The 14,132-nt window shown below is 30.6% G+C and overlaps 1 protein-coding gene across 1 annotated transcript; it reads right to left on the reverse strand.

Moving 5' to 3' along the window:
* Window positions 1–3,975: 3,975 nt before the first annotated feature.
* On the reverse strand, window positions 3,976–12,901 carry LOC114417405 (probable cellulose synthase A catalytic subunit 3 [UDP-forming]). The gene is made up of 13 exons (XM_028382595.1): window positions 12,731–12,901; window positions 12,005–12,203; window positions 11,784–11,902; window positions 9,770–10,032; window positions 8,670–8,936; window positions 7,761–8,106; window positions 7,533–7,670; window positions 7,060–7,185; window positions 6,723–6,935; window positions 6,373–6,634; window positions 5,788–5,984; window positions 5,329–5,679; window positions 3,976–4,899 (listed from the first exon to the last, which is right to left on the reverse strand). Exons 1-13 carry the CDS (start codon window positions 12,809–12,811, stop codon window positions 4,318–4,320), a joined length of 3,144 nt encoding a protein of 1,047 aa, XP_028238396.1. The 5' UTR covers window positions 12,812–12,901; the 3' UTR covers window positions 3,976–4,317.
* Window positions 12,902–14,132: the final 1,231 nt, after the last annotated feature.

Here is a 14,132-nt window from a genome sequence, read left to right on the forward strand (position 1 = left end):
GAGTTTGGTGGTTGAGTGCTAACAAGTTTTTCTTCAAGTGCATGCACTAAGATATATAGTGACATTTGTATGATAGAATTACATCTTGTCTTGTGAAAAATTATCCTAACATTAGTTTTATGGTCTTATACTCTTATTATCTTAAGAACCATTCAACCTTACAAAGGAAGAAACTTTCTTCTCTAAGAGTGTTATCCTTGGTTAAGAATAGTGACAACAAGGATAAAATTTAAGATTTTTGTCTAAACTTAAGTCTTAAACTTTTTACCACCATGCCAACTCCAATGAGTTCTTCAAATGCTTAAAATTTTAACCAATATATCAAAGTAAAATAATATTTTAATAATTAAAAATGTTTGAATATGTGAATTTATTTGTTATATTTATGAATTTTATTTTTTAAAAATAATATTATATGAAAAAAATAAAAGTAATTTTATTATTTTAAAATTAAATTAAATATTGTTTAAAACAAAAAATAATAATTACTTTTTAAAATAAAATAAAAAATGATAATTTTTTTTGTTTGAAAGAATATAATTATAAACATTTTAAAAGTAAAATTAAAATGAACATTTATAAGATTAGAACCAAGTTGAGTGATTGGAAAGGTTTCATTGAAAGGGTTCAGGTGGTTAAGTCCATTATTCATAGTATGTTTCATCATCCATTTGGTTGGGTCTAAAGCCTAGCATACAGGATATTGTGATGAAGAACTCTTGTTGGCAAATTCCAGAGGCAATGCATAATAACTTGAAAGCCACAGTAGATGACTTCATGTCTGAAAGAAAATGAAGTATTATCCATTCTGCAATACGCAAACTCGGCACTAAGCACACAAGCTAAGGATGTTCATTCATGTTGTGGGATTCATTTGGTTTAGTCGAAATCAAGCATGCTTCCAACAAGGGTCTTTGTCAAAAAACTTCATATTGCAGGACACTGCAAGAAAGCTCCAAGTTAATTGGCATCTTCCCCTGAAAGGTTGGGTCTGGTGTAGGAGTATTTCGTAATCACAATGGTGAAAGGCTAGGATGTTTTGCTCAATCCCTTCCAGTTTCCATAGCTTATCATGTTGAGCTTCAGGCGGCCATGTTGGGGATTGAGATTGCTTTTCGTAAAGGTTGGAGAAAAATTTGGCTTGAGTGTGACTCTTGGTTTGCAGTTCAGTCTTTCAAAGACTCCAATATGATTCCATGGAAGCTTAAGACGAGATGGAACAACTGTATCTTCTTCACCAAAGCAATGCAGTTTGAAGTTTCTCATATCTACATAGAAGGGAATTGTTGTGCTGATGGTCGTTCAAAATTTGCCTTGCAAACAATTGGTTTTAGTTGGTGGGACTCTCCCCCAAGTTTTATTAGAGAACCACCCATTGTTAGGGACGACAGATTTGGTCTGCCAAATTATGTTTTTGTTAATTTCTTGTGCATGGGTTTAGGCTTTATGTCCCCCATGTTTTTTGTTCTTTTTTTTTTCTTGATTTAATAAATTCTGGACTTGTTTGCATATGATTATCAGCCGCTAGTTTTTCTAGTTGGAGATTGTGATGTAGTCATATTCTTGTATTACTTTTTGCTGATTTTAACAAAACTATCATGTTTTCTAGTCAATTAAATCTTTCTTCTTTTTTTTATTTTTAGTTTTTATTGCTAATTTGGAATTAATCATTCTGAATATCATCTTTGTGTAATCAATTGACCTAGAAAGATATTACTTCTACATAACTTGCATGATCACTAGTTATGAGAAATTCTAGTAGATTAATTAATTGATCATTCTTGTTTTGAACTTAATCTTTTTACCTAATACGATATTTTTATGGTCAATTGAGTATAATTAGGGTAAAAAAGGTTATTACACCATGAACAAAAGATTAATAATTCAATTTGGAAATACCAGTAACCTGACAATATCTGGGGTTTTGTTAGAAATAAAATTGGGAAAAATTGGGGTAAGTATGAAATCATAATCCTAAGTTATTTATTATAATTGTTTTCACATCAACTCTTTAATCTTAATTTTTATTTTAAAAAATTGAGCAATTGGCCACAATTATCTTTCATTTGATTTAACCTTAATTGCTTAGTATTACAAAATTAATTGTTTGGAAACACAATTGATTCTTTGGGTTCGATATATGAATGTTTAGTTCATTGTTACTACTACCTAGGGTATGCTTTTCCGCATCATGTTGTTAACATCATTGTTACGTTATCAATTAAGTGTTACTTGAAAGTAGAGACTAAAAGTGGTAATAGAGAAAATATTCAGGAACTTTGATTAGTCAAAATTTAGATTAAGGACTAAAAGTATAAATATGAAAAAAGGCATAAGAATGATACTAAACCCTAAATTGTAATTGAGACAATTAAATGATAGTCTCTTTGGTCCCAAACAGAAGAAAAAAAAATACTTTTTTCTTGGTCTCAAGTATAAGAAAATTTCAACTAACTTTACTTTATTTAATGTCATTATATCTAAAATATCATTCACTTAACTGAGGTGTTAGTTTCAATGATTCTTTCTTATCCTTGATATCAAGTTCCAATGAAGGGTAAGTTAAAAAAAATTATTTGAAATTGATGCAATTAGATGTGGTTAACTATATTTTCTAGCTAAGGTGTCATGTTTCTTTTTCTTCTTATATTTGAGACCAGAGGGAATATACGGTAATAACACTTAATGAACAAATTTTAGGATAAATCACAAAAAAGAATTAGGCTTCTGTTGGGAAATGAATCAAATTTTAAATTTTAAATCTCTAGAATATTGTTTGGATTTTAAAAGATATTATTTTACCTTTAGGATTTATTTAAATTTAAATATGCTATATGTGAATTAGAGATTTGTTTTCTAATATAAGATTAGGATGCTAGGTATAAAAATAGAGGTTCTTGGGATAAGAAGAATCTCCCAACCTGAAGAGGGGGTTATCACCATAAATGAGAGAGAAGAATCATGCGAAGGAAACGATGTGAATGTAGGCATGAGAGATCAAATCACATTAAATAAATTTGTGATCATTTATATTTTCTTTTTGGTGTTGCCTTTTTCCTTTAAGGTGTGTGATTTTGCATCTTTATGTGTAATGAAGAAGGGATGTTTGTTTTTCCAAACAATGGTATATAAGAGATTATAGTTCTTGCAACCTAATAACCAAATAAGAGAAGAATATTAAAGCTTGAGGAAGTTGATGGTGAATTTGTGCGGAATCATTGTGGACACATGTGATGCTCAAGGGACATGAAGTCAAGCAAAGTGTTCCATTGGAGGTAGTTGGGAATATAAGTACTAGAGTGTCACCACCAATACTTATGAAGCAGATTAAAAATTAATCCCACTGATCAACTTAATATACTCTCTCTATTCTCATTTATAAGAAAAAAAACTTCATTATATTGGGTCAATCTCAATTAAAAAATAAACTTTTTTTTCTTAAACAAACTCCTTATTATGTGAAGGATATTTTGAAAAAAGTCTCATTAATTAAGGCAAAAGTAATTGAAAAATGCTTATATTTGAGAACAAAATATTTAAACTTTTTTTGCTTATAAAAAAGAATGAATGGAGTATATATTATGAAAGATAAATACATAGATAGATAATAAATAGAGAAATGTTAAGATTACACTCTCTAACACACTCTTTTGAACATCATTTTTCATTGGAGGGAATTTTTTAAAAATCACAAAATTCAGTGAATCGCATATCTTATTTAATAACTCTCTCTCTCTCTCTCTCTCTCTCTCTCTATATATATATATATATATATATATATATAATTTTATAATTTTCAATACATTTTAACCAATAAGAAAAAATATGTATGAAAAAGTGTATTAAAGAATGTGTTACTAGCACTACTCTAATAAAAATTGTTTCATTGTAATGACAAAAAAATTGTAAAAATAAACTTACATTGCATAGATTAAAGAAATCACATTTAAACTAACATGTCAACTAATAAAAATATATTTCAATATATTTTTTGAACTAATTTACTTATTCATCCATACATCGGTGTGTCCATATCTAATTTTAATACAAGATTTCAATGATGGAATGTCTTATGTTGCGAAAAGAAAAAAAAAATCAAATGAACACTTATCTTTCTTATGTCCCAAAAAAAGAAAAGAATACAAGACCCTAAACTACAGTCAAGATTTGAATAAAACATATAATTATAACAAGTTAAAAGTGTCAATAGGCCAAACAATCTTCCTCACAATCCACAACCAAACAATTTCTAGTTTGCATTAAAACTATTATCATCCATGCATCATATGCTAGCATTTTGGTTGGAAAAAGTTGTAGCTAATTGCAATCCAATCCACATTCCTCTAGAATGGGCCCATCTGACTTGGGTAAAAATGGATCAATCTTCACCCACAAGACAGAAAAGAAAGAGGCAAGAAGGATTGCCCATACAAGAACAATGGTAGGAGTCCTGTTATGCCTACCTATCATACCTTTGAGGAATGGATACAAATGAAGAATTACCCACAAAGAAAACAAGAGTTTACCTAGTAGAGGCCCCCAAGACTCAAAGCCATTGTTTATTGCATATGAGACTCCAGCAACTACAGCAATTATGTTTAGTACCAACAATGTTGTTGGTATGATGAGTAAAGTGGTCCACTTCAAAGCAAACATGTTAGAATGCTCCTTGTCATCTACTTTTGATGCCACAATGAAGTTTGTTTTTACACCTGCCAAGACCTTAAACATCCCTAGAAACACTGCAAGAAAATGTGCTGAAACCCCTCCAATCACCCAAAATTGTTCATTTCTCCACCATTCATCAACTGTAACACCACTCCATCTCATTTCTAACACACTTGTGGTGAAAATGCAAAAGAAAAGAGACACAAACCACATGCCAGCTGCATTACTGAGCTGCAATGCCAACAACGATATTGATAATAAGCATACACATTGATTTTATTTTGCAATATTATGGCATTAAGAATTAGAAACCAAGTCACCTTTCCCCTCAATTAAAAAGTGTCTCCTTCCTGTCCCCTAATTAAAAACTAACAACCAGGGGATTGTTACTATTTAACCATGTGTCACTTTTTAATTGGAAAGATTAGGAAGGGATAGGAAATGGTGATAGGTGATTTTAATTAATGTATTGCTCCATATCACTTAAATACATGCTTCTATTTATAGAGTTTATTGGGCTAACGGCTAACCAGATGTAACTAACTTCCTAGCCAACTAACTAATCATATACTTTATTAGCCAAGACTAAGATTGCAATCATAATATGAAATTAGAAAACTGAAAAACTCTTTTGGATACAAAAAAAGATAAACTTTATACCTCAGGAATGATAAATTTCCCAGTGAGCAAGCAGATAGCAGGTAGGGTACAATATACCACCAAAGGTATTGATGTCCATGGATATACTATGGCATTTATGTAAGAAATTCGTTGCAACCACTTTAGTCCTCCTCCATATCCATACCAAAGAGGGCAATGTTTGCTCATGAATATCTCAATGGATCCAAGGGCCCATTGAAAGACTTGTTGCAAACCATTAGAAAGGTTTCTTGGGGTAGATACTTTAAATCCAGGTCTTCTAGGAGTACAATATATAGATCTCCATCCATGACAATGCATTTTAAAACCTGTCAATATATCTTCTGTAACTGAACCATAGATCCACCCAACCTGAGCAATTAAAGGAATTTTTTTAGAGTTGAATCCATGCTTACAAGTTACAACTTGAGCAAGAAGACTTAGAGAAGAACATAGTAATTAATGGAAAGATTTCATTACCTCTTTTCCCCATTCTGTTTTCTCTTCATAGCCACAACTAATGACATGTATTGCTTCTGTAAGTTGAGAAGCAAGGTTTCCATGTTTGAGTGTCTCACCATCCACCAATTGAATAGATGCGATGAAAATTGGAGATTGTCCATATTTCTTCACAAACTTTGGATTTGAAAGGTGAGCTGATGTTTCATCTTCTTTGCCTACATTCAAGGTTTTACTAGTTTATATTAGACAATGATATATTTATAAAACATTTAGTTCCCACTTCATAAGATTCTTCACTGAACCTTATATTTTCTTCCAAAGAACAATCGAAAAGGAAAGTGTTTCTAATCGGATTAGCATACAGGCATAACCATGCTTAAGAGAATTAAATGTAACTTGCAGGCAAATATAATAGGAGAAAAAAGATTATATGTTGACACCGTCATCCAATAACAATCCACCATATATGGTAAGTTTGTTGACTTTTATGATAATCACTTTAAAAGTCATATTAATAGTGAATTATGATTAGACAACAATATAAAAGTGCATGACCATTAAACTCATATAATATTGTACTATATTCAATATATTTCAAAGCACCTTCCACTATAGATGATTCAGAATGTACTTTTCTATGACTGGTCTCCGTTATCTCAAACTTGGGTTTCTTCAACTTCTTCTTCTTCCTCTTTCCCATAAAACAACATCCAAAACAGCACCACTTGGGCCAACAATTGCATGTCTTGGTTGGAGGCTTCTTTTTTCTTGGAGAATCAAAACCATAGAGTGCTTGCCTCCTAAAAACACATCCTGTCCCAATATATGTAGGTCCTTGTATACCATCCAAGCCTTTCATGTTAATCTAAAAGAGAAGAGAATTAGTTTATTTCAATTCCATTTAGAATGGAAATTCAAATAAATAATTTTTGTTTTTCTTAGAGTATTCATACATCAATGAATCCATTTGTTTGATTGGCATATTGCTCATCACTAGCAATACCATCAAATCTCTGTGAGAACTGAACATAGGAGGCCCCTTTTCCTAATAATGGGTCCATCATGAAACACATTGCCTCTCTTACAACCTTGCTATTGTTGATGCAATGATTATAGTCCAAGTTCAACACAAAAGGCGCATTTGAAAGCACAGCAGACACTCTCACCTGTTAGATGGAATCATCAACAAAGAAATAGATTAGAAAGTTTGCACTAAATTAGATCATTGCATTAAATATTGGAGCTTTCTCAAGCTTCTTGTCACCTTCATTATTTTAATGTGTTGCTTACCAATGCATTCAATGCTCCTGCCTTTTTTTGGTGATTGAATTTTGGCCTCTTTTCTCTAGAAACATATACCAAGCGTGGTAATTCTTTGCCATCCATGTCACATCCCCCAGTCTCTCCAAGAAAAACCTGAGGAAGGATTGACATTGTCATTAATTATGCAACAATGGCCATAAATGCATAAGATATGTTTTTAATTTATGAGTCTAATTTCTATATATGCATGTCAGTGTGAAAAATTTCACATTAGAAATTATCATAGTTATGGCTTTCAGAATAGTTATTAAAATCAACCAACTTATCGTTCATTTAAACCCCCTTACAGGCCATGGTGTCAGAAGTAGGATACCATTTAAAAATGGTAATCGATCTAATAATCTTGTATAAATATATGATCTCAGTATAATGGAATATAGAGTCACATGATATTTTACACTTTAGATTCATATACTATTTACTTTTTAACTATTACCAACCTGTATCATTCCTGGGTGATCACGAACATTATTTCCAGGCCATGGTGTTCCATCTTGCATTGTCCACCCTTCTTCTGGGACCTTCCTAGACTTAGCAACTAGAGTATTGATTCGAACTCTAAACTCTTCATATTCTCTCTGCATGCAGTATAATGAAAATAATTTTTTTACCATATAACATGAAGATTCATATAGGATAAAGTATCCAAGACATGTAGACATTTTTACCTTCATTGCTCTTCTCTCTTTCACAAATGATGGCTGCACCTTATCATCTAGGAAGTTTATCTTCTCAGCAAAGTACCGTTCAGGAGCCCTTGGCTCAATGTTAAACTTCTTACAGAAAGGAACCCATTTCTTGGCAAATTCAGAGGTTTCAGATAAAGCCTCAAATGTTAACATTGCTGCACCATCATCAGATACATAACATGACACCTTTTCAGCAGGGTAATCTATGGCTAGAATGGAAAGAACTGTGTTTGCAGTCACAAGAGGAGGCTCTTTTAGTGGATCCATTGAGATCACAAATATATCAATTGGAGAAAGTTGTGAAGGTTTCCCTTCCTTTTCATACCTATGAATAGGTAAGTTAAAAATTTGTGAAAAAACTAGCAAAGAAACATCACAAAAAATCCATATATGTATGATTAAAAGTTAGGCTTGTTCCAAGTGGCATAGACTTTATCTAAAGAAAATAGAACTGTTAGTATAAAACTACAAAGATTACAAGTGTATATATACTATAACAGTATGATGCTTTTAATTAGCATAGGAAATTGATATATACCATTGGTGCACCTGCATAAAACTATTTTAATACATCATATTGTTAGAGCATAGACTCACAATATTTATACTATCAGGAGATATAAGATTGACTTGGTAGTGAAGGGAGAAGGAAAGGGGGAGAGATCTTGGATTTGAATTCCCCTTCTAACAAAAACTAACAAACTAACAACTAACATTTTTCATATAAAAAAATATATCTATACTATCTGATCAATTTGTTCAAGACAAAGTTTATACTAATGAGAGCAAATCAAAAGACTAGCATTTAATATATGGATTTTATTTGTAGTGAAAGCACACGAAATGCAACACTATTATGGATAAACTATTTGTAGATTAATTACTTACCTCAAGGAAAGCCTGTCTAGATAAGTTTCTCTCATGACAGGAAGCCACTTTGGGAACTGGTCTAGAATCCATGAAAGAGTGAACCATATCTCACAAATTATTGACACAAGCCACAAAGCATAGGCATGTTCTACAGGGTGCGTAACTCGGTAGTGGAAGAAGAAACCAAGAACAACAAGTCTGATTATTATGATCATACGATAAGGATTAATTTGACTAGATGGAACAGCCAACTTTCTTGACAATGGTTGTCTTCCTTCATCCATTCTGATCAACATAAGAAAACATATAATCTGATCATAAAGCAATCCTTATATATGTATATAAAATATATTCATATATATATCATTCTGTGTGCGCATCCACACACAAGGTCATCAAACTCCGAAGTTTGAGTAGACTTGTAGGAGCTTCATACATTCGAGTAGACTCGTAAGAGTTTTATATAAAAATAATAATAAAATATTTATAAATAACATATCAACTAAATATTTTAACAATATAATAAAACAAAATAATAAACCATAAATTCTACAATACTTAAATAACTAAATTTAATAATGGATCACTATTAAATAATAACTAGTGGAGGTAATAGTAGTGGTAGAATATTCTTATAAAGAGTTTGATGTTGTTAGAGGCGACGGCTCTTCGATTTAATTAAGAACGATACACAAAATGGAGGTATGTTGAACTCTAAATGCGTATAAAACGACCCTACATTTTGGTCTAATTTTTTTAACTCGTTGACTTAATAGTAAACTCAAGAATCTATCGATTTTACATCAAATCTACCAAATCTAACCTAAATCTACTAAAAAAAAGTGTTTTTGCACATGAGTTAATCCACTAAAGATAAGTGGACTCATAACTCTTAATTAATAGTTAACTCAAGAGTTTGATAAACACATATACATACATATCTCCCGCCGAAAGCCAAAGTCTAATTCTTTTAGAGGTAATAAATCATTAAAATGAAAATTCTATGCGCACAATTAAATCCTAATCAACATGTTTAAGGGACTTAACTATGTGGCTATGGAATGTGTTATGGCTGTTTATATTTATTAAAGTTGAAGAAATTCCAGAAAAGCTCTTACATAAGGAATTCAGTGTCATCATCTTCTACAGTGTTATCTGGATCTTCATTGTCATTTTCTTTTTTCATATCACTAATTTTCATTTGTCTTTGCTTCCATATCTTCATCTTTTCCTTCCACGCAATACTACCATAGCCATAAGCAGCTAGGTCCTTGGAAGGATCCATTGGTCTTGCTTGCAATGCAACTATCTCTTTGCCCAATATGGTTGAACTGGAAGTAACCAAAGCATTATGTTCTTGAGAAGTTTCTTCACCCTGTTCCTATATAAGCGCGTTGCATGCATGCAAAAGATAAAAAAGTAAGAAACTAGAATAAAACCATCTCCACTTATATTTTTTTGTTATAAACAAAAAATTTAAACTTGTTTTCGCAAATTACTACTACAAAATATTGTAATTTATTAATAAACAAAAACTGCCAACTTTTAGGATTGCCTTGTTAGTATTATAAATTTTCATCTAACTGTTAGTATCCATAAAGTATACATAAACACTAAATGTCTCATACTATAATATTCGATGTAATAATAACAAATTAATATTTTATATTAACAAAATTATATGGTAATATAATATGAGAAAATAGTATATGTACCGGCAGTATAAATAATGTATATTGTAAACCAATAAAAATTATCATATATAATAATTTTTTAGCAATTTTCATAATATTATTTTAAATGTCATATCTAACATAATTTATAATTAGTTAATATTAAAATATTTTACATTATTAATATAAATTTACGTTATTTATACTATCATTTTTATTTTTGTTAAAAAATTATACTATTAGAGTCTATTCTAATATCAATTTGTTAGTAAATCATATTATTTTTAGGCTTAAATAAGTAATTGATACCTATAAAATAGGTTCTTTTAGTCCTTTTAAATAATTTTTTATTTTTAATCTCTTAAGTAATAACCACATTGATAATGTATTGATTTATTATGCATTAAGGAGTTTAATAGTGTAGTCACATATTTTTTTTAATTTTATTTTTAAATTTCTCATATATTCTAAATAGTTGATGATATCAAGCTATTTCAAGACTAAAATCTAGAAACTTTAATTAAACTGAAACAGTTTCACATTGATTCACGTGTTTAATGGTATTAGGTTACTTGATTTAATATGGCTTTTTCCTTCTTCTTTTTACAAAATAAGTCTTTCATCTTTTAATAATAGGCCTCTTATATTAATTAGTGTATAGTAATTTAGCTTGTAATTTTCTTTAATTAGGCCCACGTATATATTGACGAGCCAGTCTTGGGGACACTATACAATTACAATAAAATCATATTATATATTTATTTAATAAAATAATTGCTGTAGTTAATTTCCCTTTTTGGCAAGAGGAATTATGAATAAAAAGGATCGGCTTTTTTTCCCCTTTAGTAATAAAACTTGTATTATCATGGTTTTCATTAAACTTAGTAAATATTTAATTATATAATAGAAATTTTTTCTTGTTGATTGAATCTTATATATGAAAAGACAGCATAGGAAGGAATGAAAGGAAATAGAATCATCAAATTTATTAAAAGTATATATGCTTAGGAGTTTAAAGGCAATGGATGGAATGGCAAAGAGTAAAGTATATATTTAGGAGTTTAAAGCCAATGGATGGAATTACAAAGAGTAAAGGAGGAAATGAAAGGGAATATAATCATAAAATTTGTTTAAAGTATATATTTAGGAGTTTAAAAGCAATGGATGGAATGAGAAAAGAGGAATGATAGTGGAGTCCAAATGCATGCCTAAAGAAGAAAAAAAAAGTATATATAATTGGCGATGCATTTGTATAATGAATTCTAAAAGAAAAACTCAGTGTAATTCATGAAACAAAAGAGTAAGTAATACATAAACAAATTAAATATGAGAAAACTTGAGCATAATTTGCTATATTACATGTTTTAATATTACGTACACGGGACATATAAAACATGGGTATATATATGTATGGGAAATGTTAAAACAAATTAAACTATCACTTAGAATTTAGCATTACCTCATGAGACATGGACGTTTTCATATCATGTAGTTTACTTTGTCCATCATCAAAATCGAATTCATTCTCCAAATCATCATCAATATCCTCCTCTTCATCCCCCTCAACTCTAGCACACCCTATGCAACACTCAAGCCACGTACATAAACAAAGGAGTAGTAATTTTCCATAATTAAAATATTAAGGTAATATATATACTTTGTATTAAATAATTTGCATACCTTTGAGACGCTTGAATCTTGTTTTGCATTGAGGGCAGACCTGGTTTCCCTCCCTACGTTCATACTCATAACAGCTTTTACAAACAGGAAAGGCACACTCGTTGCAGGCCACAAAGAGGTCACCGTCTTCATTAACCCCTATGTCATCTCCACATAGTTGGCATATTTTACCATGTAATAATGGTTGCAACTCTCTTTGCTGCACCACACCAAATTAAAACAACTTGCTATATGTCAATGTTTCCATCCATTTCTTCCTCTACATGTTTATAATTAAGTTCATATTCATATACTTTATATTGAAAATCAAGGGCTGGTTGCCAAATTACAAGGTGAATGAAATTTTAGAAAAATAGATAGATAACAAGAGTAAATAGTATATGTAGTAACAGTGCAAATGATTTTTACAACGTTCATCTAATTACAAACTGACATATAATAATTATGTTTGTTGATTTTTTTCACTATCTTAAGTCATATCGATGATATTTTTTATATATATATTAGTAGATAATATAAATTTTTTTCACTAAAGAAAAGTTTGATTAAATTTGTCCATATATTTCAATTCTCTTGAGATATATAGTCAATATATTTTTAGGAAATAACCAACCATATTAGATAACTAAAATTTTTATGACTACCCCAAAGTCATAAGGTGATTTCTCTAGTGAAAATACGTACATTTCAATTTGTATAAAGAGCTTATATATAATTGTTACTTACAGCAAAATCTCCATCTTGACGTATGATAATGAATTCGTTGCTGTTGTGAGAACCTGCGACCAACCCCAAATTGGTTTCCATTTAGTGTTGTTGGATAATGCCCACACACTATCACTCTACCTTACCATATTTTCTAATCACACAGTAGCATAGTGTTTTCCTCTTCACCATATATATTTTACAAAATTAATCCTTCTTTGCCTTTCAACTCAAGGAAGACACAAAATCCACTTTACTTGATCAGGAGAGAAGCACCGTTAGTTATTCCTTTTTAGCCAAAACAACAAAAAAAAAATTACTAACAACTATATATTATTATTATTCCAATCAAATATTCTTTTCTTCTCTTTTGTTTTTGCTCACACGGATCGGACCCTCTCTTTTTCTCCGCCCAAAACCCCTTCCCATTTTGTTGCACTTGTGACACCTTTGCTTCTTATCCTTTTTTGTTCATCTATAATTCCGCCAACAAAGCTTTAATTTTGCGTCATCATCTAACAAAAAGCAAAAAGAAGGATCTTTCCACATGCCTCGTTACATAGCTAGCCACCTCAACAACGTGTCATTTTCTATATATATATATTATGATGGCTACAACGATTCTAGTCCATGGATAAAAACAGCATTAGCGACATTATTGTGAGTCCACTGAGGGGAAGTCTACAGTCACCAAGTGAAATCTGGCTCTGATATCAATTGTTAGGAATATTTGAAGGGTATACCTGTGAATCAAGAATCATCATATAAAGAAGTTTGACATCATACTCTAACTTAAAATCTTAAGGCTCGGTCTTCTCCTCACCTATATGGTACTTAATCTTTTTACTTCTATTCGATGTGAGACTTCACCTTACACAGGTAACCGACAATATATATTGTCAATCATGATGGGTTATATACCTTTCCCAAGCAACACGCACAAATTTAGTGTTTAGTACTGTTGGCTTCATTTTAGGAATAACACGGACCATATACTATCTAGTTTCATTATTCATGTGGGCATGTGGCTGAATTGGGTAGAAAATTAATTATTGGTCCATAAATTCAAGTTGTACGTCAATAAAAATAATACTAATAAAGTCTACTTTCACGGCAAATGCGACGATGGTATAATTGTACTTAAAAACGAAGGGGGAAAAAGTTACCACGCTCAAGGAAGAAAAAAAAAAGTCTCATTCAAAGGAAATAATTTAAAAGATGCATGGGTTTATTTTTACAATTACACCCAATAATATAATATATCATTCAGGCCGGAGGCCACCAACACATTAAGGACAAACCAGAAAGTTTTTTTTTTTTTAACAAATGAGAATTTTTTATTTTATTTAAATTACAAGTATTTCTATAAAAAAAATAATTTTATTTGAGTCCGATAAAACTATTATAAATGATTAAATTTTCC

This window comes from Glycine soja, chromosome 6 (assembly GCF_004193775.1).
Source record: "Glycine soja cultivar W05 chromosome 6, ASM419377v2, whole genome shotgun sequence".
Lineage (NCBI taxonomy): Eukaryota > Viridiplantae > Streptophyta > Magnoliopsida > Fabales > Fabaceae > Glycine > Glycine soja.